The 26,597-nt window shown below is 42.3% G+C and overlaps 1 protein-coding gene across 10 annotated transcripts in view; it reads left to right on the top strand.

The window, feature by feature from the left end:
- Positions 1 to 26,597, top strand: part of ADAMTSL3 (ADAMTS like 3) — a 365,276-nt gene that overhangs the window by 276,035 nt on the left and 62,644 nt on the right. For all 10 annotated transcript variants that reach the window (XR_011075723.1, XM_068558758.1, XM_068558696.1 and 7 more), the window contains 4 exons: positions 3,764 to 3,956; positions 4,069 to 4,248; positions 13,233 to 13,386; positions 24,356 to 25,427. Coding sequence is in view for 9 of the 10 variants with exons in the window: in XM_068558758.1 (XP_068414859.1) it covers positions 3,764 to 3,956; positions 4,069 to 4,248; positions 13,233 to 13,386; positions 24,356 to 25,427 (1,599 nt within the window). In the remaining variant the exon portion in view is untranslated. The remainder of the gene's footprint in view (positions 1 to 3,763; positions 3,957 to 4,068; positions 4,249 to 13,232; positions 13,387 to 24,355; positions 25,428 to 26,597) is intronic.

The following is a 26,597-nucleotide window of genomic DNA, read 5'->3' on the forward strand; positions in this document are numbered from 1 at the left end:
CAGATGGCTCAGAGGAAATAACTGTCAGCCTGGAATTACATACTTAGTGAACAATATTTCAAAGATGAAACAAGGGTATTTTCAGATTGTAATGGGGTCAGCAAACCGTGACCTTACAGGTGATGTGAGGATTAAGTGTGTTAATACATGTAAAGTACTCTAAAAAGAGCTTGGCCCATGGTAAGTGATTGATAAATGTTAACTACTATTATGTTAGAAATTCTAGGTGAGCAAAACCAGGAGACTTTACTATCAGCAAACTTTCACTAAAGATAATTTTAAAAGAATGTGTTTATTAAGCAGAAAACTGATCCTAGAGGGATGGTCTGAGATATAAGAATGAATACTGAACAAAGTACATTGTAAAGACAGCTATCTAAAAAAGAATCACTGACTGTGCAAGTCAATAATAATATCTGAATGTGGATTTGAAATAGATATTGGACAACAAAGCCTAGTAAAACTGGGTCAAAGGTTGATTGTGGAGTTAAAGTGCTTTAAGCCCCTTGTACTATTTGTGAAGATGGAAATAATTTTGATTAACTCTAGAGATGTTAAATAGGCCCTTTAAATTTCCAAGGGTAACTCTAAGGATAAAAGATAGCCGAGGAGAAAGCAGAATAAAAAATATAATGAACTCAACCAAACCCGTGGAAAAACAAGACAAAACAGGAATGATTAAAATAAGTATGGAAAAGTCAGGAGAAACAGAATTCTAGACAACAGTAACAGATGAGAGTAGTTCAAGAAGCCCTTTCATCTTGATCAAGAAAAGGAATAGAGATACCAAGAAACTCTAGACTTTGTTATCAACATTTATAGTGATAGACGCTATAATTTAAGGGTAAGTGCTAAAGGAATATAAATGCTAGTTTATATATTCATTTGTCCTTTTGCATGTTAATTGAATTTTTTAATTTCTGAAGTTAAAAAAATCCAATTTTTAAATTTATTTAAATTTAAATTTATTTATTGTTTGACATAATGTTTTTCATTTTACACCTATTATACTTTTATTATTTTTAATGCCTTTGAGATTCCCCTTAAATTACTTATGTTTATGCTGCCTCTTCTTTTGTTCTTCATAGTTCACCATAAATTTATCAATTTTATTTGTCTTTTGAACAGCCAACTTTTGTTTTCTAGTTTACTCATTTCTGTTCTCATCTCTTTTTTTGTTTCCTTTACTTTTTTTGGTCTAATACACTGTTTTTTTAACTTCTTGAAATAGATTATTGTTTTCAGCCTTTCTTTCATTTTAATATATGCATTTAAGACATTGATTTTCTTCTAATCATGGCTTTAGCTGCATCCCACAGATTTTGACATTTCATATTTTTTAACATGCATTTAAAAATACTGTCTAATTTTCATTGTGATTTCTTCTTTGACCCATGAGTAATTTAAAAGGTTATTGCATAATTTCTAAATATTTAGGGGATTATCTAATATAGTTCCACTGTGGTCAGAAATGTGGTAGACTAGGTGGCTTAAACAACAAAAGTTTATTTTCTCACAGTTCTGGAGGCTAAAACTTTTAAGATCAAGGTGCCAGCAGGGTTCAGTGTTTGATGAGAGCTCTCTTCCCAACTTGCTGACAGCTGCCTTCTCACTGTGTCCTTTTATGGCAGAAAGAGAGAGAGAGAGAGAGAGAGCAAGCTCTCTGGTTTATCTTCTTACAAGGGCACTAGTCCCATCAGGAAGGCCCCACCCTTACGGCCTCTTCTAACCCTAATTTCTACCTAAAGGCCTAATTTCCAAACACTATCACATTGGAGGTTAGGGATTCAACATATGAATTTGGGGAGGGATACATTCAGTCCATAGCGTGTACTGTGTATTATTTTAATCCTTTGATTGACTTGCTTCCATTTTACTTAGGATTTATATTTCTCTTTTATTTAGAACTCAGAATATATAACCATACATAAAAAATATTTTCTTTATATACATTTGTCAGATTTTGTGCTCAGGTTTTACCGAGCTTCATAATATGCATTAAAATATTTAATCCTCTTCTTTACTTTGGAACATTTTAAATAACATAGGAATTCACTTGTTTCTTAGAAACTTGTAGGCACTCAATCACACAATTAGCAAGCTCTAGTCCCTTTCTTGAATAGAACTTTTTGTAGTTGCCTAATAACATGTATTTCATCAAAATTTTCAAATGTATTATTCAGTTCTCTATGTTCTTATTAAAATTCATCTTTTTGATAAGCCAGGAGCTTAGAGAAGTATTTCACAGCTTAAAATTTTTTTTATTACATATCCTTCCATTTTTCTTTTATCTAACATCTCATATTTCATACATATTTGTGCTTGTTATTCAGTCTCCATATTTGTTATATCATCATTGTGAACTCTTGCCTTCGTAAATTAAGATTTTACTCTTTTTGCCCTATTTGTCTTTAATACTGTTCTTCATTTTTTCTCTTAGTCACATAAGTAAAACATGTTTATTATAGAAAGTTAGAAATCAGAAAAACTGAAAAATCACCTTTAGATAAAAACTAATATTTTTCAAAGAACTAACTTATTTTTTCTGATAATGAATGTTTATTATAAGAAAAATCAGGAGAAAGATACTAGCAAGAATAAAGAAAATAAAAATCCTATCACTTAGAGATCATCACTTAACATTTCAATGTGTAATTATCCATATTCTTTTTCTGCATGCGTTTATAGTGCATAAAATAACATGGCTATTTTATGACCTATTTTCTAATAAAAATACATGAATGTATTTCCATGTCAGTAACTATATATCTACTTTACTTTTAATGGCTGCTAGCATGGTGCTTTATGAATAGACAATTATTTATTCTGCTCTTTATTATTAAATGTTTAGATGGCCTCCTTCCACTTTGTAAAATTTAATTAATTAATTAATTAATTTTTTGCTGTTACAAACTACCCTGGAGCAAGCATTTTTTTATTAATGTACATTTTAAGCATTTAAAAATTCTTTCCTCATGATATATCTTTACAGTAACTAGTTAAAAATTCATGATTACTAAGAATTAAATATCCACAAATTAAAATAATCATTGTATACAATTTTTCACCCATCAGACGGGCAGAGACGTTTTAAAATGATATTGTCCAGTGTTGGTGCGGTTGTAAGAAACCAGGCCGTCTCACTTGCTTTCGGTGAGAGTGTGAATTGAGAGAATCTTTTTTGAAGGCAACTTGGAAATATGTATCGTGAGCAGCTGCCCTGGGTTTTAATTTTTACAGATGTTTCATGAGAAAACCTGATTTTTCCAAGATCTTATTGGAATGGAATCACATTTTATATACATATGTATATATATATATATGTTGTAATCCTAACATAAAAGAATTTTCTTAGAGACATTCCAAATAATGAATCCAGGTGCTCTGAAATTTTCCTGAAGTGTGCTTTTAAGCATTTAAAATTCTTTTGGCACCTATATAAATCACCCTTGCCTTGGGGCTCTATTCAAAACAAAACTAAGATTTTATTATTGCTGTAGGGTGGTAGGTTAGGATGGAGAGAAATCTGCTTCTCTTTTACTCTGGACTTTCCCAAACAGGTAAAATCTTTAAACCCTTTCCTGACACTTCTTGCCTTGAAACATTGTATTTCTGTACTTTAATTGCCTATGTTGATGCTGTGACTCCAGGATCTGGATGTGGCGGGTGGAGTCTGGAAGTCCAGAGAGGAACTTGTCCATGCTCTGGGTGTTGCACAGAGTCCATTGGACAGTTAATGTTGCCCACTTGCTTTTTGGTACAGGTGGCACACGGGCTCTTGGGGACCCTGCTCAGCTACCTGTGGTGTTGGAATCCAGACCCGAGAAGTGTACTGCCTGCACCCTGGGGAATCCCCCTCCCCTCCTGAGGAATGCCAAGATGAGAAGCCCCATGCCTTACAAGCATGCAATCAGTTTGATTGCCCTCCTAGCTGGCATATTGAAGAATGGCAGCAGGTATGGCAGACTGGTGACTCCACGGCCGCCAGGCTGATGATTGTAAGAGCCCTGCATTGCACTAAGTTGAAGAGGGCCAAGCCCGTTGACTCACCTCCTTCTGTCTTCTCAGTGTTCCAGGACCTGTGGTGGGGGAACTCAGAATCGCAGGGTCACCTGTCAGCAGCTGTTAACGGATGGCAGCTTTCTGAGTCTCTCAGATGAACTGTGTCAAGGACCCAAGGCATCTTCTCATAAGTCCTGTGCCAGAACAGACTGTCCTCCGTATCTAACTGTGGGAGACTGGTCAAAGGTAACGGCCATTGCAAATTTTACAGTCCCTTCTTTTCTACTCCTCCCTTTTTTCAGCCTTTCGATATTACCTCCCTGAGATGAGAGCTGGGGCTAGTTTGAGGTGAGTGGAATGTCTAGGGTGCAAAATTTCAGGAGGCACTTACTCACTCTCTGGGTTGTGTAAGTGCCCTGGTCCAGACCTACACATAATGATCCATTTTCAGTTTTTACTCAATATTACTTAAACTGTACTCAACACGTTTCTCCTAAACCAAATCCCGTTACTTCTTTCTTTTGGAAGAACCAAAGTCATTGTATCCCAGGATTAACTCAAAATCGGTTTGGTTCTTCTCTGCCTTAGGTCTCCTTATATAGAATTATTTATTAAACCCTGACATTTCAACTTTCTGAAAATTTTCCACACCTTTACTTCCTCTGCATTCCGTTGATACCATTGCTGATTTTACCATTTACCCTCTCAAGTTCACGTTAATTGCAATAAGCAGAATTCCAAGCTATCATTTTAGTGCTGGCAGGACTTAATATAGTCTAGTAGCAATGCCTCATTTTTCAGGTGGGGAAAATTAAACCCAAATAGCTGAAATAAGCTGCAAGGTAGGAGCAGAATCCACGACTTTTAACCTTATTCCAAGGGTTCTCTCTTTGATATTACACTGCCCACCAGATTCCCGGCCTCTGTACCACTCTCGCATCTCCACACCATCTAACACCTCAAAGTATTCCCATCACTGCGTCTATAAAGTCACCTCCTAAAGGTCGGAAAAATCAACTTTCAGTTTCCCAGAATACCTTGCAGGGCTTTCCTTGAACTGATGGGACTCATATTCCGGCCCCCTTTATTCTTATTCCAGCTCTTTCTTCCAGTCTTGCTGCATCCTTACTGTCTGTAGGCTGAGGTTTTAGCAAAGATTCTGAAGCAGGTAGTTGAGGTCCCTAATGAGGGTCCTCTAATCTCCAGTCACTGCCCCAAATGTATATCTTCTGGGAGCAGAGGGGCAATCTAACCTTAGAAATAATCTCAAGAAATAAGAAAGGGCAGTAACTGACATTTATGAACTTCTCTGAGTCCTAAATTCAGTGATGGTACGGTTGCAACCTATTGTATGATACTACTCCCATCTCATCCTACGACGGCCCTGGGAGCAGATGTATCCATTTCTGTAGACGAGAAAACAGAGGTACATTCAGACTGAAGTCGCCTTCCCAAGGGTAGAGCTAGGATTCAAACCTGAGTTTGCGTGACCCAAGTTTAGTATAAACTGTGTACACTCATGTCTCTCATGCAAGAACAAGAGCTTTTGAGCCAAACAGACCCATGATGGAACCTACAAGCTTTAATGCCTGCAAGTGACCTCGTTCCATATCCTTAACCTGTGTGAGCCTCCATTTTCCTTTCTTTTAACACAATGGTTGTTCTGAGGATAACATGAGATATTAGGTATGGAAACACCTTACAGAGTGGACCCTTCCCATACCCCTGAGCATCCTTCTGGCATAGGTTGGATTGACAGTAATTTTATCTGCATGTTCTACAGTTTTATATTTTTCCTGTTTTAACTGTCTAGCTCACTTAAGTGCTAGTATGTATAAACTGTCTTAACTGACAAGCCACAAGTCATGGTCCTCATCCAGGTCACTGAGGGTCTACCTAAATGTTTCCCCAAACCCTCATTAAATGCTTCCGGTTACTGTCTCCATAAGGTTAGGGGCAGAACTTCAGGGAGGGGATAGCCACACATTTGTGGAGAGAAGTCTTGGCATCGTGAATGCTTGGTCACCTTACTACACTCAGTGTGACACAGGGACCAGCCAAATGGGCATCTTTTTAGAAGCTGGGAACTTGTAAGAGATGAGGATCTCAAGTCCCACCCTGACCTAAGGAGTCAGAATCTGCATTTGAACAAGATCCCCAGGTGTTGTCAGGCACATTACCATTTGAGAAGCATTTCCCTACCTGCCCCTCATCCTTGGGAGGGTTGCTTAGCCCTTCAATGTGTCCAAAGTAGGGATGGCTCTGGGAAATAACTTCTTTGAGCAAGTGCTGCCCTAACCCAAGAGGAAGAGGCAGGAAAAGGGAAAGACAAGGCGTGAGCGGAAGTGGTGGGCACCTTGTTTCTGGATGCAGCCCGGGAGCACCTAGAACCCCTGCCATGCTCTAAAATACCACACCCTCCTCATCTCTTTTCTTATGTCCTCTGAGAAAAAAGAGGCCTTCACAGTTGCATCCTACCTCCTGAACAAACTCTTCTCACTGGCCTTTTAGAGGAGAGGCTGGGGCTGACATCCTTGCTTTCCTCTCCTGTCCATTCCCTCTGTGAATAACAGAATTTGTAGTTGCTGGGTATGTTTCACTAAATTAACACCCTTTACCACGTATACTCAGGCTTGCCTTGTGTCTTTGCTCTTGTTGTTACCCTCAAATCCTGGGCCCAGCTCTAAGCTTCCCTCCTGTGTGAAGTCTTCCACTCCCTAAAATCATACAGCATTTCCCAGCTTTAACTCATGATGACCCCAGGGGTTTTTTTATTGCGTTTTAATGGGGAGCTACTTCCTGAGCATCCACATGGTCTTCTCATCTGGCCTATAGTGTCCTTGAGGCCAGTGGCCATGAGATTGCTGACAGGTCCTTGGGCCCTATAGACCTCTAAGCAGGTAAATACTCTTCCTCAAGAGCCTTTGCAAAGACAGGGGAAATGCAAAATGGTGTTGAAGTAGTGAGCTGTAGTAAAGCTCAGGCCAGCTAACAGAGGACAGGAAAATCATTCATTGGAAGAGATTCTGCTGGAAGAAAGAAGAGGAGACAGAAGAGGTTAGCCACGTGAGCTGGGCTGGACCTGAGGCAGATCAGTTTCCTAGGCAACCATTCACCAAGGCGAGAGCAAGCTTGTGCACACTCCAAGAGGTCAGCCCAAGCACAGTCAAGACATCTTCCTGCTCCTAGCCAAGGCCACATCTCCAGGACACCTGCATCTGGGAGGAGGAACAGGTGTGCCCACGTGCACAGGAAGGCAGAGCCAGCGTTCAGACTTGGGTCCAGTTAGGCCCACGTGTTGCCCAGCAGTTTGTGTTTCCTACGGAATTCAGCTCTTCTCTTGATGGTTGAAATTTTCTCTCATTTCTGAGTTGCTTTGTCTTGGCAGAGATTCTGATGCCAAATTGCCACCGTCCCTAAAGCTTTTTGCCAGGCTCGTCCCTCTGGCATGGGATGGCTCATTCCAGGGCAGCCGTCCGTCTTGTGGTTCTGGATGAGGCCCTTCCACATTGGAACTGGCCACTACCCCTGAACCCAGAAAGACTGAAAAGCCACACCAGAATTTCCGCTTTTCGCCGAGCCAGGCCTCTCAGGCTGCAGCTGGAATACTCTTCTCCCTGACACTAGCTCTATTCATGGCATGTTTGGGCTTTGTTCATTCATTGGCTCATTCCTTTTCCTTGATTTCCTTAGATCTGAACCCAGTTTTAGGCAGAAAGGAACCTTCAATTCTTACACTGCTTTTCTAGTTACCAAAAAGGAGCATTGGCTTCCCTGGTGGTACAGTGGTTGAGAATCTGCCTGCCAATTCAGGGGACACAGGTTCAAGCCCTGGTCCAGGAAGATCCCACATGCCGCAAGGCAGCTAAGCCCGTGCACCACAACTACTGAGCCTGTGCTCTAGGGCCTGCGAGCCACAACTACCGAGCCTGTGTGCCACAATTGCTGAAGCCCACACGCCTGGAGCCCGTGCTCCACAAAAGGAGAAGCCACCGCAATGAGAAGCCCGTGCACTGCAACCTTTGAAGAGTAGCCCCTGCTTGCCGCAACTAGAGAGAAAGCCCGCGTGCAGCAACGAAGACCCAACGCAGCCAAAAATAAATAAATTACATAAATAAATAAATTTGAGGAAAAAAAAGGAGCATCGACACTTATATGGGGCAGTCTTCCCTAAAGGTGGATTTCTGCAATCCACATACCCCTTGTGGACTGTTTTGTGACCCTATTCCTTTGACTGAAATCCAGTAGCCTCTCCTCATTCTTTGTTCTCTCTACTTTGATGGAGCATTTGGCCATTTTGTCCACTTTCATCATTCTCCTTCAGGGTGTTTCGTGGTGTTATTTATTTTTCCTACTTACCTGACTGCATCTTTTCTATTGGTTTGCCTTCTTCCAAATCTCCAAAAAGCTCAGTATTTGACCCATTGATTTTTATCACTGCATTTTTCCTCCATCGATGATTCTGTGGTGGGACTTCTTCTCTGACATCTATAGGTGACTCTCTGTCTCCAGGAACAGTTTCTGACTTTCTCTTCAGTACCTGTCCTTAGCTCCCCAAGTAGGATATATCCTCATTATGGGAAGGCAAAGGGACACCCTCTTCATTCCCAACCAGCTCCCCCACCTACTTCCTGTCCTCAGTGCACCAGCATCTTTCCAACACTTCTGATCATCTCTGACTTTGCCTCCTGTATTCAGTTACCTGAATTCAGTTAGTTGAATACCTGCCAACTCTTCAATTCTTGAAATATGTCCATATGCTAAGTAAAAAGGGAAAGATCTCTATACATGAGACATTTTACAAAGTACAGCTCAAGATATGTCCAGGACACATGGATTTCCAAATATGGCTTTCCAGTTTTCAATAGATTCATTAATTATGACTCAGGAAGGCAGTAGTGTGTTGGAGCCAGTTCATACTAGCTTTTGAGAACCAATTGTGATCTCTTCCTACCTTGTATTCAATGACATTTGGACGACAGCTTGAAATCAGCCCTGATGGGAATATTTACACCATAGAAATTGGCAAATGTTACAGTCAGGGCCCTCTTTTCCATGAACCTGTTGTGAAACATTTACTAGCACACAACTGCATGAAAGGGATATTCACACACACACACACACACACACACACACACACACACACACTATCTTATCAACAAGACAGTTTCAGCTTATTGATAAGACAGGTACTTAGGATAGAAATGCTCTTACTTGTTGACTGAAATAAATAGACTTGTAGAAGCTTCTTCTAAATTGAGTATGCCTATTGCCACAGCTCAGCATCTTCACAGTCATTTACTGAGCACTGCTATGATTGATTCCTCCAGGTACCAGGAATCTGAGACAATCAAGAATGCAGTCTTCAATGAGCTCACAGTTGAATGAGGCAGACCGACGAAAAAAATTGTATATAAAGTCCAATAAAGTTGTCCCGTCTACAGAAATAAGTGAAAACTGAGGGGAGACATCTGAGTCTGCCTGAGTCCCAGGAAAGTGTTGTAGAAAATGCAGCTTTAGAGTTTGGTCTAAAGGATGAGACCCGATTAGAGTCCCGAGAAAAGAAAACCAAAACAATGTAACAGAACAAAACTATAAATAAAAGATTCCAAGCACCACACTGAAAGGGCACGCCATATACCCGGGAAAATTGACCCAGAATAGTCAATATCAAGACATACTCTACTAAAGACACTGGATGTTAAAGATTAAAGAATAATGTGTTAGTGTTTCTAGGCAAAAGGACCAAGTCACTTACTAGGGAAAGAAAATCAGGTTAGCATCAGACTTTGCAACAATACCACTTCATAGTAGAAAACAAGGGAGCAACATCTTTAATGTACTAAAAGGGGAAATGGAACCAAGGATTTTCTGTCCTGCCCAACTGATCTTCAAGTTTGAAGGTCGCAGACAAATAGTTCCAAAGTTACAAGAACTCAGGGTATGTTGTTCCCATGAGCTCTTCCAGAGGAATCTACCATATTTCTATGGAATCAATCATAGAAGCTTTGGCATAAAGTTGCTGTTTTGTGAGTCATAATTAATGACACTGGTCCTGTCACCTCTGCTGTCTCAGCTGTGAACCTTCTCTAATGGCACGCTAACCTTGAACTTAGCAGATGCAAGGTCACATAAGACCTCCATCCAGAAGAGGGGTTTACAGATGGTCTTCCCATTCATAATGGGGAGAAAAAGTCAAATACTGATCATGAGAAATGGCTTATGAGTGGTGATTGGCAATTATGTAACTACTGTTTTTATATTGTATGGAAAACTCCTAGATGGTGATTTGACGTGTTAAAAAAATACATCATAAGTTGCTAAATGGTAATTTTTAATTATTTGTTCAAAAGCTTACAAAAAGCTTCCCTCTGTACTGAAAAACTATTAATAATTAGGGCTTTCTGTTAAAGAGGACAATAAAGGCATTTTAAAAAATTCCATTCCCCTCTGTGAAACCCAACAAAAAACCCACAAAGAGAATGAAAGAGTGGGAACATCCTGTCTTTAATGAACAATGAAATGGCCACAAGCCCAAACTATCAATTTTGAGACACACCTGCCAAAGACTGTAAAATCTGGACCAAAATGAGAGAGGGAAGGCTGAGGGCTGACAAAGATTTCCTCAGGCACTAGCAGGATATAGATTTCCCTAGGAGTAAGTGTGGTGGTCCTGAAAGGCCTACTCAACGGTTCTTTGATTACAGACACTAGATGGGGGACCATGCGCTGACCCTGAAAACACCCTGATTGTCCCTGCAGAGCCGTGGGGGAGGTGGAGCTGCAGGAGAAGCCACATGTTTAGGCTTCCCAGCCAAGGAAGGCTGCAGAAATGGAGTGGTGTGAAGGAAGAAGGGCAGCAATTGCTGGATGATTACACAGTGAATGAGTTACTTAAGAGGCTGTTCCCTGAGTCACACCGACCCTTCCAATGCCAAAATCTGAAGAGATATATGGGCAAAGGAAATAAAAATTTGGTGACAGACTGTTGAAGACAGCAAGCTTATGGAAATGCCCTAGCTCGTTCCCCAAACCCGTGGTGTTCACAAACAGCCAGCTGCATTTAAAAAGTTCCGGCATAAAAACTATGCATCAAAACTGGGGGAAAAAAATTGAAGGGGAAGAAGGAAGTTAAGGTGTGGGGAAAGGAACAGGAAGCAAGAGTCACATGAACAGCATAGTATCACAAAGGTATTACCCAGAGAAAACTTCTGAAAAATAGGCTCCATATTCCCAAGGAAATCATAGTCATGATGTCTGGGGGGAAAGTGGCTTTAAAATGAGGTTTGAGTTCAGAAAGACATTATGAGTCAACAGAAGGAGATGAAAAGACAACTTGGAATAGTCAGGGAAAAAAAAGTGAAAAGAAGAACTTTAGACAGCAGACGTAAAAGTTACTTTACAAGCAACAAAAAGTAATTAAAACGACTGGAAACAGAGAGCTATGGTATACAAGCTGGAATAACTCATATAAAATGATATGAAAAAGAGTAAGATGTAAAATTGGTTTTCAGAGGTAATGATGGATATGGAAAGGCAGAGAGAGGAGATTAGACATAAGTGTAATTGGTATTTGTGAGAAGAACAAAACAAATGAAACAGAAAAATATTCAGAGATAATTAAGGGGAATTAGTTTCCTTTAATAAAAGCTTTAATTTGCAAGTCATAATGGTATACCACGTGCCACTAAAGTATGACCCACTAAGACATAGCCTGCTTAGGTGCTGAACTTCATTGGTAAAGAAAGGAGCCAAAGGCCTCTGAGCATAAAAGGCAAACAAATAAACAACAAAAATTCCCTGCTTGGCCTCCTACACCTTCACAGTAGCATTAGATGCAAGAAGACAGTGAAGCAGTGTCTGCACAAGTCAAAAGGAAAGGAAGTATGACCCAAGTATTTTCTCTTCATCTTGTTTGTTCTTTATGTGGAAAGGCAAGAGAGGCAGTCAGAGCCTACGTACCCATAAGCCCGTCTCGAAAAACTTGCAGGGCCATGATGAAGCACCAAGATGACTAAAAATAAAAAATCCAGGAAGGCACAGATGCTGGTGAAAAAAGATGGAAGATGAATCGTAAATTCACTTAAGCACAGAATTAAGAGTAATCAACCAGCAATTGCATCTCAGAACAGAACGTAAATATCAGAAAATCTTGACGTTAGCTAAATAATTTAACAAAAACAAATTGAATGTTTGCAGAGGAGAGATGGGTGAGAGGAAATGTAAATGTGCTTACCAGATACTCTCGTTAAGTCAAAATATGTCAGTAAAAATAACTACCCAAACCTCTTGTTGGTTTCTTTCATCTTCTTTCTTACCTTTGGAGAGTTCTTTTGGGAATTAATCACTTAATAGTGGAAAAAAATCCGCCATTCAGCAACTCTTTTAATCTTATTTTAGTTAATTTTTTTCTAATATACCTAATAAAACTGCTGAAATTTTAAATTAAAATTGCATGTACACATGTAATTATGACTACCAAATATCAATGTTATAGACACAGTGATTATCAAATACTAATGTTCTTTTACGTAGAGCAGTTTGGGTGTTTTTTAAAACGAAAACTTTCCTTTTATACTTCTCTCCTCCTTGAATTCTTGATCATGGGTGTATGTCATTTTTTAATTTTAATTTTTTTATTGAACTATAATTGACATATAATATTATATTCGTTTCAGGTGTACAACATAGTGATTCAATGTTTGTATACGTTATGAAAAGATCACCACAATAATTCTGGTCACCATACAAAGTTAATACCATATTACTGTCTATATTATGCCATTTTTTAAAAAGCAAAGTCATCCTACTATATTAATAAATAGCTAAAAAATAAATTAAAATAAATTAGATTAGACATCTAAAAAATAAATTAGACATCAATTACAAGACCATAAAACCGCACGACAATAAATTACTAGAAATTAGTTGCTATCTCAGAAAGAAAGAAAGAAAGAAAGAAGATAGTAAGGAGGAAGGAAGGAAGGAAGGGAGGGAAGAAGGGAAGAGAGAAAAGAAAAGGCAGAGGGGAGGGGAGGGGAGTGATGGGGAGTGGTGGGGTGAGGGAAAATCTCCATCTCCTGAAAGATGTTCAAGCCTAAGAAATGCTTACTTATTGGTGCACCCATACGTAACACCCCTCCTGTTTCACCGTAGGAGACGTCGCTGTTGCTGCGGGGGATGTGTCTGCTCACACTCCGTTTGACTCTGTCGCCCAATTCTCATTACAGTGTTCTGTCAGTTGTGGTGTTGGAACCCAGCGGAGACAGCAGGTATGCCAAAGGCTGACGGCCAAAGGCCGGCGTGTCCCCCTCAGTGAGACCGTGTGCAGGCATCTTCCTGGGCCCCCTCTTGTGAGATCTTGCCGAATGCCTGTGTGCAGGAGTAAGTATGGAAAGTCCGCGCTTCACCAGATATGCCGATTCTGTTCCTCTCCCCAAGTGGCTTCATCTTCCATAGAGCAACACGTTTCTAATCTGTAGGTAAAGCAAATAAAGCAGAATTCAGGATTGTTATAAGCGGCAAATGGTATAATATTGAAGACCAAGATACAGCTCTAAGAAAAGTCAGTTTGAAGAAGTATCCACCTGCTTAACAAATGCATCCTGTGTATATACATACATATACGTACATATATGTATGTACGTATATGTATGTATATATACTACTAAATTTACCAGCAACTTTCCTGAAGAAACTTACCAAGTAAGAAAAACGATAGTAACTTTTAAAAATGTCATAGCATTCATGGCATTTATTGAGCACTTACTCTGTGGAGTTCCTTGCAGGCATTATTGCACTGTCTTATTTAGTCCCCAGCAACATTGTGAGCCAGGTATCCCCATTGAGAGATGAGGAATCCAAGACGTAGAGAAGGTCCGAGATTTGACCAAGGATCTGTAGCTGCCAGTTGGGCCTCTTGGCCTCTTTGACCACAAATCTGTCTGATTCCTGAGCCCACGCTCTTAGCCACCTCTCTGTGGTGATTCATAGACAACATTAATTTTTTTTCCCTGGAAATTCTTTGAGAACAAGTTTTCAAAATCTTGAGATTCCAAAAATTCGAGATCCCAAGTTTTATCGTATCCTGGAATTCAAGAATGTCTGTGGCGTGTGGCGCAGTGCCATGCTTCAAGCTGCTTACCTATCTGATTTTTATTAATTGTGGATGGTTGCATAGCAATGTGGCTGGACCGTAAACTGTCTTAGAGGAGAGTGAAATTAAATTCTGGCAGCTTCCTCTAAAATAATAACAGAATAACATGTGGGAATACATCGTGGTTATTAGGGCATGCAATGTGGTAGAAGATGAAATTGTAAATTATTATAGCATGTGGTAGAAAGCAGAGTAAAAGGATAAGTTTTAGGGAGAAAAAAAAGCAGGAAAAAAAGACAGTCATATTTCCCCTTGACCCTATCTCATTCTCTAGCTTGCCAACATGTAGGTCATGGAAGCAGACAAGAGACAGGATTGCATGCTCCCAGCACAGACAAGTCACCCCGAGCTGGGCCTCCACTTCAGCCGTAGCCTCGCCTGACGCCATCACCTTGGATCAATGGCCCTGGCTTGCATAAATTTGGCTTCTCCCTCTGCACGCTCCTATGGCATCCTCTTCCCCCCACCACCGTATCAGAGCCGAGGGATGAGCTTGGCACAGACCCATCCTCCCTACCCCTCCTGCCTCTGCACCATTTTCCCTCTGTCATCACACACTAAGCATGTACACCGCCCTCATCCCACCTTCAAATGCATTGTGTGCCGACCTCCAGCATCCTTTCTACCTTTCGCCAGGACACCCCACCACCAGGTCCATTCTTTCTCTCCAACATCTGCCAACACCTAGGACAACCAGCATCCATGCGGATGACTTTCTCACACCCTGATAGCCCAATTTCCCAACATGGTCAATTTCACTGACAGCCATCCCCTTGGCAGGGTGACACCATAGACTTCCTCATTTCTTGGTACTTAAATAGCTTCCTGCTCTTCTACTGTTCCCCACCTGGCCCCTGCTTATTTAGTTAATGCTTCACTGTGACCTCTGGTTCTTCCTTCCCTGTTGTCCCCAAACTTCCTGCTCTTGCACTAGAAACCACTCCTATTGGCTGGCCTTTCCTCATCACTCACTTAACCAATTCTAGAGTCAGATCACTATGCCCTTCCTTAACCCACTACCTCAATCACCCTGCTCATCTTCAACTCTGGTGGGTGATCTTTTAGGTGATCTTTTTTTACTGTGTCATCATTTTTAACTTTAACTACAACCATGTATATAAATGATAACACACAGGATAAGTTGAGAGAACAAGGGGATGTAAAGGAATTAATGATTTTGTCTTGTATCACAGATCAGATAACAGCTGAGTAGGGCTCCTATTTCACAGAGTTGACTGTTTCAGATAATAAAGCATGGTAATTTATCACATCCACATGATTTTAAAACCTAAGAAACCTCTTTTATATTTTAATCAAAATAACACAAAGAACAAACATTATACAAAGATCGGTTTGCATGCATATTTAACAAATGTGCATACATAATATTTTTAACAGTGTACAAATCAATGCATTTCACCATGTCAATTCAAGCAGAATTCCATCTTTCTAGATATAAACTGAACATCTCTTGTCATACATACTTTCTGACCTCCCACTTCAGATCACACGCAGGCTTAGGTACTTTGCGAAATCTCCTTTAAAAGAATCCATAATGTCATGTCTCAAAGCAATTAGGACGACATCACCTTTTAGGTGATTTTTATTTGCTTGTTTTTTAGTTCCCTGACCTGAGCTACTGGGATTTGCTGAAGAAAATAATATCACCATCCTGATTAGACATACTTCATATTCATGCTATCTGATTTACCTGGGCAATAATGTGTGGGTGTTTTTCCTATTCCTAAGAATTCCCAGGAAATTCATCATAGCAGCTATTTCGTAACCACTCTACTGGCCCCAAGTTCCCATTTCTCTGTGGATAAACTCATCTTTTATTCCACTATTCTGACTGTCCTCTCTCCTTCATGTCACATCCACCCCCTTTGCTCACCAGACTGGAAAAGGATGGTCTTCTTTATAGGCCTAATCCCTCAGTTATGGAAGAGGTGTGAAGACAAGAAAGATCAAGCCCAACTATGCTGTGATCTTTATTCCCTTTCAAGGCTCCACTTCTAGAAATGTGTCCTAATCAGTGCCTTGAGTTTAAGTAAAACCCATTCTCTATGGAGGAGAGAATCTTCTTGCTCCTCATTTTGACCCTTTTAATGTGCAGTGGGGTGGAGGGCGGTGGGGGGTGGGGGGGTGGAGGCAAGATGTCTTGAGCTCCCCCTAGAGGCCAGCGGTGCACCATACAGTCCAGTTATACCCCCTGCCTGCTTCTCCCCAGACCTTCCCTGCATTCTCCCACCTCCAGCTTTTACCCCTTGCTTAAATTCTTCCCTCCGCCATATCTAGCAACTGACATTCTTCCCATTCTTGAAGGACCAGTACAAACCCTACCTTCCCCAGTAATCTTTCTCAGTTGCACTTAATCTCTGAAGAGTAATATGACATTGTGGTTAAGCCAACTTGGGTTCAAATCTCATTTCTATCAGTATCTCATCATGTGACATTGGGCAGGTTATTTAATCTCTCTGAGTCTCAGTTTTTCATCTGTAAAATGGGAATAGTAGTTGTACCTACCTCATGGAATTGTTTTGAGAATTAATGCCTAGAAAGTGCTTAGAAACAGTGCCGGGCACATACTATAGGCTCAAAAGTATTAGTTATTTTTAATGTCATTACCACTTTCCTCTAATTCCTATTATAGCTTTAAGATAGGATAAAATGTAACAGAGTAACTAGTATTGTGTCTTCTGGCTTACTAGGGTATAAGTTTATATGGGGTAGCTAGACAGTAGCTCTGGACAGTTTTTCCGTGTAGGCCCCCAAAGCACTTATCATAATGAGTTGTACCCAAAGACATGCTTTTCAAATAGGTCAGCCTTGGATCATCCTCAGATTGCTATTAAAAGCCTACCTGTCTTGGCTTCCAATCAGGCATCTAAAGAAAACAAAAGATAATAGGAATACAGTGTTTGAGTTTAGATTTTTTTCAATTACGGCTCCTGGTTTTAAAGGTTCCCAAGCTTTGGTGAAGAATTCTTATTTTTCACCCAAGTACTGACATCAAAATAGTTGGAGGACTTCCCTGGCGGTCCAGTGGTAAGACTCCACGCGTCCACTGCAGGGGGCGTGGGTTCGATCCCTGGTCGGAGAACTAAGATCCCACATGCCACATGGTGCGGCGAAAAAAAAATTTTTTTTGAGGGAGGGGAGGCACCCAGGCGTGTACTATATGATGAAAATGTCAAGAAACATATGCCTCATCCCCTTCCCAGGTTATCTCAAACCCACTCGCTTCTCTCCAGCTCTTGGTCTTCCTCCTTGTACCAGCCCAGCGTCTGCCTCTTCAGCTCTCATTATAGAGAGCTTCTACTCTTCCTCTATGCCTTCTCAGATTCCAGTAACACCCACCCCTGCCTGCCTGACATAGCTGTAGCCCTTGGAAACCCAGACAGGCACAGGGCTACCTCGCCAGCACCCCTCTTGGGCTTGTGTCACCTCCTGCAGCATCCAACAGCATACATTTATTTTATCTTTTGCTCAGTCATTCATTTGTTATTCATTCAATAAACAGTAAGAGTTTTCTCTTACTGTTTACTCTTACTTACTGTTTACTCTTGTTTACATGTACCAGACACTATGCTGTGCCCTAAGGACAGAGATGATCTCTCTGCCTGGGCATATATTGTTTTCAGTGTCAGAGGATAGCATTTCCTTATTAATTCTTTCAGGAATCATTCATCAAGTGCTACTGTGTTTTAGATGTTATGATACAAAATGAAAAGGATCCTTTCTCTTGTCTCTAAGAACTCATAGTCTAGTAGGAGAGAGACATATATAAACAAATAAGGAGAATAAAGTGCCAATGATATCATAAAAGGATGCAGAAGTGCTCACCACTGCTGGGGGATGTGAGGAAGAGTTTCAAAAAGGAGAAAGCTTTGAGCAGAATTCTGAAAGCTGTGTCCATTCTCAGACCCACACGGGACACAGGAGAATCTGGGAAAAGAGAACAGTGTCGGCAAAGGTGGGGTATGACAAATGGAGTGGTATGTTTGGGGAAACTGCTGGCAATTCCATAGGATTAGAACTGAGGTTGAAGGTGGGTTATGGTGAAAGGGAAAGCTTGAGAGGTGAGCTGTAGAGCATCTTGAACCCCATAATGAGGAGTTTAGATTTTATCAAAGAAGGAGTGACATAGTCAGATTTTATTTTGGTTTATTTACTCAGACAGCTATCTAGATGTATTTTTTACATTAATTTTTATTGGAGTATAGTTGCTTTACAATGTTGTGTTCGTTTCTACTGTACAGCAAAGTGAATCAGCTGTACGTATACATATATCCCCTCTTTTTTGGATTTCCTTCCCATTTAGGTCACCACAGAGCATTGAGTAGAGTTCCCTGTGCTATACAGCAGGTTCTTATTATATCTGTTTTATACACAGTAGTGTATATGTGTCAGTCCCAGTTTCTCAATTCATCGCAGCCTCCCTTCCCCCACTGGTATCCACACGTTTGTTCTCTACGTCTGTGTCTCTGCTTTGCAAATAAGTTCGTCTGTATCATTTTTCTAGATTCCACATATAAGCGATATTATACGATATTTGTTTTTCTCTTTCTGACTTACTTCACTCTGTATGGCACTCTCTAGGTCCATCCACGTCTCTGCAACTGGCACAATTTCGTTCCTTTTATGGCTGAGTAATATTCCATTGTATATATGTACCACACCTTCCTTATCCATTCCTCTGTTGATGGACGTTTAGGTTGCTTCCATGTCCTGGCTATTGTCAATAGTGCTTTATATACGGATATATTGGAAAAACATGAGAGTGCAGGCAGGGAGTCTAGTCAAGCGGATATGACGATCTCTAGGTGAGAGAGTGCGAGGATAGAAGCAGTGAGGCTGCATTCTAACAATGTTTCAGATGTCCCATCTAAGTACCTGATGGCTGGCTGGAGTTGGGAGCGAAAAGGACAGTGGTGTGCTTTTCAGTGTTTAACAAGCAGCTCTGGGGCAAGGTGGGTGGCGAGGAGGGAGAGGTTGCTGTCATTTGTTACCTTTGCTGATTTCTGTGGTGTAGATACTCCCGTCATGGCTGGTTTCTGGCTACCGACGTGGCATCATTGAATGCAGAGTTGGGAATGGATAGTAACAGTGTCACCGACCTGTGAGTCTGTGAGAGGAAGGGCCAGCATGCCAGTGGACAGGGAAAAATCGAGATGACTCTAGAATCTGCCTTGAGGAGGTTGGTAGAAGATGAAACCATTAACTTAGGGCATATAGGAAGAGGAGGACTATTGGGATGGGTTAGGGAGGCAGAGATAAAGTGTTTAGGTTACAATATTTTAAACTTGAAGTAGCAGGAAGAGATTTCCAGTCAGCAGTGGACTATTAGGTCTTGCGCTCTAGAGAAAGGTCTAGGTTAGACAGACCAACTTGGGAGGCATCAACCTAGAGTTGTTAGTTACAACTCCAAGATCATCCAAAGAAAAGTTTAGAGCAAGAAGAGAAAGGGAGGAAGTGGCCAGGCACTGACACCTGAGGGGTGGTAGCAACAGTCAGCAGCGTGCTGGCAACGAACAGTGGTGGGAAAGGACCAGAAGAAGGGTTTAAAAAAATGGTGGGGAGGCGAGACTTTTCCATGAACTGAGTGATTACGGGCTCCATGTGTCCTAGAAGGGTCAAGTACGAATACTGAAGGGAGACATTGTATTTGTCACTAGGGGACCATCGGTGGCCTTTCCCTGAGAGCTTTTAGTGCGGTGCTGTGAGCAGAAGCTCATCTACCCTCAGTTGAAAAGTGCATGAGAACCAAGTGTGGAAGCCGTTCTTTCAGCCTGATGAGACACTTACTGTGTAATCTTCATGGGGCTTCACAGCCCATTTAACCAGTCCCGCCTATAGCATCCCTTGTAGCCTCCTTTCAGCTACCTGTGTTTCTACCCTAAAGAGAATCTGAAAAAAAGCTGCCCGGGTTCTTGATAGAGCTCCAAAGGGGCTTGTGAGATCCTCCATGCCAGTGGGAGCAATGGGAGTCAGCACCAACCAAGCAGCCCCATCCAGGGCTGGATTCTGATGGGCCTGGGTTCCACAGGGTAATAGGAAGGCTTAGAGGCTGCTTTGCAGCCAAAGCCCATTCGGGAGTGGCAGGAGTCAAGTGATGGTGAGACCAAGTGTAAACATCCAGCGCAGATGGCTTGGGGCAGAAACCTGGCATGGCGCCAAGACTTAGCGTCGTGGCAGGGACACAACTGGAATTAGGGCCGGACATGAACAGGCAAAGAGCAGAGGCAATTGCGATAAACAAGCCTCGGGCATTAGAGCTGGCCTTTACTGGATAGGGCAGGCTGACACTGAGGCCAGAAGGAGGAGGACCTCCAGAAGAAAGATCTTTTCATTTTCTAGAAACGCCAAAAGATGTGGCATTTCTCCTATCCAGCACAGTGGGAGAGTGGAGGGATGGGTTGGTACCCTCGCACTGCCTGCAGGCCCTCCAGGAGGATGCCATCGCTGCCTGGCCACTCTCTATCTCATCAGGCTTGTCCAGTGTGGCAGTTTGGGGGCATATCCAGATGCAGGAGGAGGCAGTCACCCGAAACCAGACCAGTTTCTTGCCCAAGAACTGTGTCTGATGAGGCCACGCTCCAGGCACTGCTCCAAAGGAACTCACCGGAGTCCCAAGAGAGGAATTGGCCCACGCCGTGGGACCTGGCAGCCTGGCAGAGCCTGATCCCAGATCCCTCCCCAGGCATACCTGCTAACTGAACTGCTGCATACCCAGCGTGAGTAATTGCTAAACAGGCCTGGTTGGGAATGGAGCTGGGGCCACAGGGCCTGCTTTCCAACAGATGGGCATGCAGCCAGAGGGAGCCTCTGAGCTGCTTGTGTGGCTCAGCCAGCCACGGGCAGTCCCTTTACCAAGGCTGAACACTGCCTGTCACCTGCAGACTCCCCAGCCTGCTTTTGAAGGAGTCAGGTCCCATCTACTTTAAGCCCCAAGCTCAGCTGAGGGACGTCTGGCTACCAGTGGGCCTGAATGTAATTAGAACCCTTCTCCATGGTAATTAGAAACCATCTCCATGGCAATTAGAACCCATCTCCGCACAAGATGCTGGGTGGGCTTATACCAGCCTCAGATCATCTCCAGCCTGAAGCGTCGAGCCAGGCATGTGCTGCATTCCCCACGTGGGCTTCTGCACCTTCTCAGTAAGAGCAGGAACGTTCAAGCTATGGCATCATCTGTAGCAGCCCTCAGAGTCTGTCTCCACACATCTCTCTCAGTTGCATGAGTTCAAAAGTCTGACTTTGACCCAGCTTAAACTCTGATTTTGAAGAACAAGTTTCAAAGCCATCCACGTGCACATTTATCTTTCCCGTTGTCCGCCACTGAGGGATCAATGACCAGACAGGGTGTTCAACTGAATCCTTTTAAATGGTAATAAAAAGAGATCTTTATAGGTGCATATAAACACATATATGTAGATATTATGGATATGTATGTGTATAGACATACATACATACCGTGCATTGTGACAACAGTAGGCCACTGATAAGTTAAGTATTCATAAAATGCAACCAGATAAGTAAAATTAGAAACCAGTGAGTAATAAAAAAGGAAAACAAACAAGGCTAATATAGGATTATGTCTTGAATTTTGCACTTCTGTTATGTGTGGGCACAAATTTAGCTCTAAACTTGATAACATAACTATCTTGGAAAAGGCAACCTGGTCGATTACACGGTTCAGTGTTTATTGGGTAGGAAATGGACTAATTACTCAGAGGAAAGTATAAGAGTTCCTAATGGTGAGACCACAAAGAAATCCTCCTACCTCCTCCTTACAGAGGACACTGCAAGTTATAAAGACTTTGGCAGGGTTTGCACAGAAAACACAGATGCTCTTTCTGATTTTCCCTTCCCTCTTCACCAGTAGTATCCCATCAGATTGCCTTTGAGTTAATGCAGTGGGACGCTTTGGGGCAGTGGTTCTCAACCTTTGCTGCCCATCTCAGTCACCTGGGGAGCTTTTACAAAGTCTGATGCCCAGGCTGTTCCCCATAAGTCAGAATTTCTGGAGGTGGGACCCAGGGTATTGAGATTAAAAAACAATAATAGCAGGTGTTTCGAATGCACAGCAAAGTTTGAGAGCCACTGCCTATAGTCAGAGTTGATATTGAAACTCTACACACCAGAGTTGTAACTGGTTGTTAAAGTAGGGAAATACTTCCCAAATGGTTAGTAAGTAGTCTCTGCCTGAACCCCACGACTGTCTCCCAGCTGCTGGGACCCTCCTGCCGGGAGCTGTCTGACCTCCTCATAGTGTACCAATGTTGGGAGAGGGGACACTGCAAAGACCTGGTCCACTGCTACAGCCGCCATCTGCTCTGGTTGACTGCACCCTCGCCATGCAGATTGTTAAGTATTTGGCATAGCATCTCTGCCTGTAATAATAGATGAACCGTAAATTTACCAGGAATCCTCCTTCTGCTTTTGATCACTGTTGAACAGCAGTAAGTCCAAAACTCTGTATTGCCAACCGAAAGAAAATCTGTATGCTTTAACTGGCTGAGGGGAGCTTGACATCCTCTATGAAGGGTCTGCGTCCCACTAGGGAAAGGTGTATGCATGACAGGCCACCCGGCTTCACTTAGAGATGAGCCGAGGGGAGCATTCACAGGCAGAACCGTGGACAAGGGGCCTGGCCTATTAATTGCATCTCTGTGGAATTTGCATGCAAACTCATTATGCCTGTCCCTCACTTAGAACATTCTCTACCACAACCCTGTTGTTATGCACCCAACCCTGTTGCTTTTATGAACGTACAGGCACCACCACACCTCAGCAGGCAGGCAGACCCTAAAGGGATCATGAGCCACCCGAGAGGAGTCCAGGAGTTATTCTGGCAAACCAGGGTACTGGTGAACACACTCTAGTTCGTGCCCAGGGCCTGAGAAGTCCATCTAAGCGGAGTCTCAATCTGGTTCTCCTCCCAGCGTATCCCTGCCAATGCTACAACCAGGAGGAGCCGTAACCGGGGTCCTCCAAGGTTCTGATTCCCACCCTCCCCCCCACCCCGTCTCATGACCTGAATTCCACAGTGCCATTTCTGTGGATGCAGTCTCTCTTCTGTCACTTCCACCTTCCAGGCCCTCTAGCCCACGCTCCACCATCTGCCCATAGACCTAAGTACATCTTCAAAGAGGAATCCGTCTCCCACCTGCATCAAGCCTCCCTACTCACTTCAGAATCACCCTAGGACTCATTGAGGCCTTCCTTCCCGCAGGTGGACAGAGGGAGAGAGCCACTGCTCTTGGGGGATGGGATCTGAGGAGTGTCCTCTTTGGCCTTAGCCCATTAACTGCAGCCAATGCCCAGGAACAAGCAAGAGTCAGCCGACCCTTGATTCGTCTCAGCTTGCCCTGTTGTTTGCTGGCTGGACCTGCCTTTGTCCGCTGACAATAGTCGTATATGAGAGCTTTTAAGTGCTCGCTAATGTGCTGTGCACTTGATATAAATGCTCTAACCTGTCACATTCCTCTGACGAAGCTGCTAACATTACCCACATTTTATGAGTGAGAAAACTGAGGCTCAGAGAGATTAAATGACTTGTGCAAATGGCAGTGCTAAGATTCAAACTCAGATTCATCTGGCTTCCAAGTGCCTGTCCTACCTTTTCTTCTTTGATCACTCGCTTCTTTAGGCCCCCATGCTGGTTTAACTGACCCGCTTGGGTTATCTGCTGCAGTTGGCCAGCTTCATCCTCCTTTTCAGATCCTTCAAACGCATTCACTCATCTCCCCAATCACTGCCTCCCTCAGATTTGGGGTACCCCCGGCCAAGCCATACTAGATTCTCAAGGGCCTCCTCCCCTAGGTGGTGGAGGCCCCACATATCAGACATCCCCTTACTGATGGAAACATTTAACCACTTAACCCTCATGCCTCCCCAAAGCAGAGCTTTGTAAAATAATTTACATGCTTCCGTGCAATTCATTCAAACGTGCATTCTTTGCTGCTAAAGTACCAGATAGTTGTGAAATTTACCCCCATCTAAGGATGTATAATATATATAGATAGATAGATAGATAGATAGATCTCATTCCTTATGTTTTAGTTCTCAAATGTTTTAAAAGAGGAAAAAAGAATTTGTTGACTTGTGCCAGCCTTGGAAGATTACAGTCAAAAAGTTTTCATTATTGAGATATTTGTGTTTTCTTTTCTTTCTTTCTTTTTTTTCCTACAGAAATGCAACCAGAGATGAAGACCAACCTTGGCAAGCAGGGTCCTCAGATCCTTGGTGTCCAGAGAGTCTACATTCAGACAAGGGAAGAGAAGCGCCTTAACCTGACCGTCGGGAGCAGAGCCTATTTGCTGCCCAACACATCTGTGATTATTAAATGCCCAGTGCGACGATTCCAGAAATCTCTGATCCAGTGGGAGAAGGATGGCCGTTGTCTGCAGAACTCCAAACGACTCGGCGTCACCAAGTCAGGCTCACTAAAAATCCACAGCCTTGCAGCCCCCGACATCGGCATGTACCGGTGCATTGCAGGCTCCGCCCAAGAGACAGTGGTGCTCAAGCTCATTGGCACTGACAACCGGCTCATTGCACGCCCAGCCCTCAGAGGGCACACAGGGGAATATCCTGGGATGGACCACAACGAAGCCAATAATTTGGGAGCCACATGGCATAAGATGAGGCAGAAGTGGAGTAACAAAAATGAGCTTTATTTGGACGATGGCCAAATCCATCACCAGCCTCTCTTAAGAGCTCTGTTGGGTCACTGCAGCCATTCTGCAGGAAACGCCAACTCCTGGGAGTTTGAGAAAAAGCAGTTTGAATCCGCAGTTAAACAGGGAGCCTACAGCATGGATACCGCCCAGTTTGATGAACTGATAAGGAACATGAGTCAGCTCATGGAGACCGGAGAGGTCAGTGATGACCTTGCGTCCCAGGTGATATATCAGCTGGTGGCCGAGTTAGCGAAGGCGCAGTCCGCACACGTGCAGTGGAGGGGCATCCTGGGAGAGGCGCCTCCCGCGGCTCACCTAAGGGGGGAAACGGGAAGTGTGCCCCAAAGCTCAAATTCGAAAAACTCAGGCAAGCTGACAGTCAAGCCAAAGGGACCTGTTCTCTTGAGGCAAAGCCAGCCCACCTCAGTTTCTTTTAATAAAACAGTAAATTCAAGGATTGGAAATACAGTCTACATTACAAGAAGGACGGAGGTCATCAATATACTGTGTGAGCTTGTTACCCCCGGTGAGGCCACATATACATGGACCAAGGATGGAGCATTGTTACGACCCTCCAAAAAGTAAGTAGAATAAGAATACAGTGTTTCCTCTGTAATACCGTCTTAATGGTTCTTCTTCCGGCTTTCTTGAAAATATTTTCAAATCCCTTCTCCTAAGAATGTGTTTCCAGCAGGATTCTTCAGGAAAGAAACTCAAAAATGTTAGGGTATGGAATGTAAAATAGCTAGTGGGAAGCAGCAGCATAGCACAGGGAGATCAGCTCAGTGCTTTGCGACCACCTAGAAGGGTGGGATAGGGAGGGTGGGAGGGGATATGGGGACATGTGTATGCATATGGCTGATTCACTTTGGTGTACCACAGAAACTAACACAATATTGTGTAGCAATTATACTCCAATAAAGATCTATTTAAAAAAAAAAAAAAGAAAGAAAATCAAAGTAGTCTTTACTTCACCATCATTTTAAAGTGGAGGGCTAAGTGGCTACCAGTTCTAGGAGAACAGTTACTTTCTTCTCAGCCTATTATAGATAAGATTGTTTTCTGGCTTCCATTTTTGTTGTTGAAAAGTGTGTATTGCCAATGTAATTATTATTCATTGGTAGGTACTATGTCCTTTTTCTCTGTTTATCTTTCAAAATTTATTCTTATCTTTAGTGCTCTGCAGTTTTATGATGATAAATCTACATGAGTGTCTTGTTTTATTTATCTTGCTTGAAATTTGTTGCACTTTCTGTCCTGAGGATACCTATATTTTATCAGTTCTGGAAAATTCTCAGCCCATTTTCTTTTTTGAATATAGCTTTTTCTTCTTTCTTTCTAGAACTCCAAATAAATGTATGTGAGAATTTCTCTGTCTCAATCTTCCCTGTATTTTAACCTCTCTTTCATATTGCCTCTTTCATTTTCTAGTTTGCTACTCGTCTCTTCAGCACTGTAAAAAACTAGGTGGATATTAGCCCACCCACTTAGTTTTCCATTTCAGTGACCACATATATAATTTTTAGAAGTTCTGTTTGGTTATTTTGTGGATTGTTGAATAATTTTTGATAGTTTGTCAAGGTGTTCTTCTATTTATGTATATATTATGTAAAGTATAAGATTATACATTAAATATAAATAATCCAAAAGCTCCAACTAAAAGCCAGAGATTGTCAGATGATAACAAAGCAACAACTAAAATATAGGTTGTCAACAAGAAGTGCACTTCAAATGTAAAAACACAGATAGGT

The sequence above is a fragment of the Eschrichtius robustus genome, chromosome 1 (genome assembly GCF_028021215.1).
Source record: "Eschrichtius robustus isolate mEscRob2 chromosome 1, mEscRob2.pri, whole genome shotgun sequence".
NCBI classification, from domain to species: Eukaryota; Metazoa; Chordata; class Mammalia; order Artiodactyla; family Eschrichtiidae; genus Eschrichtius; species Eschrichtius robustus.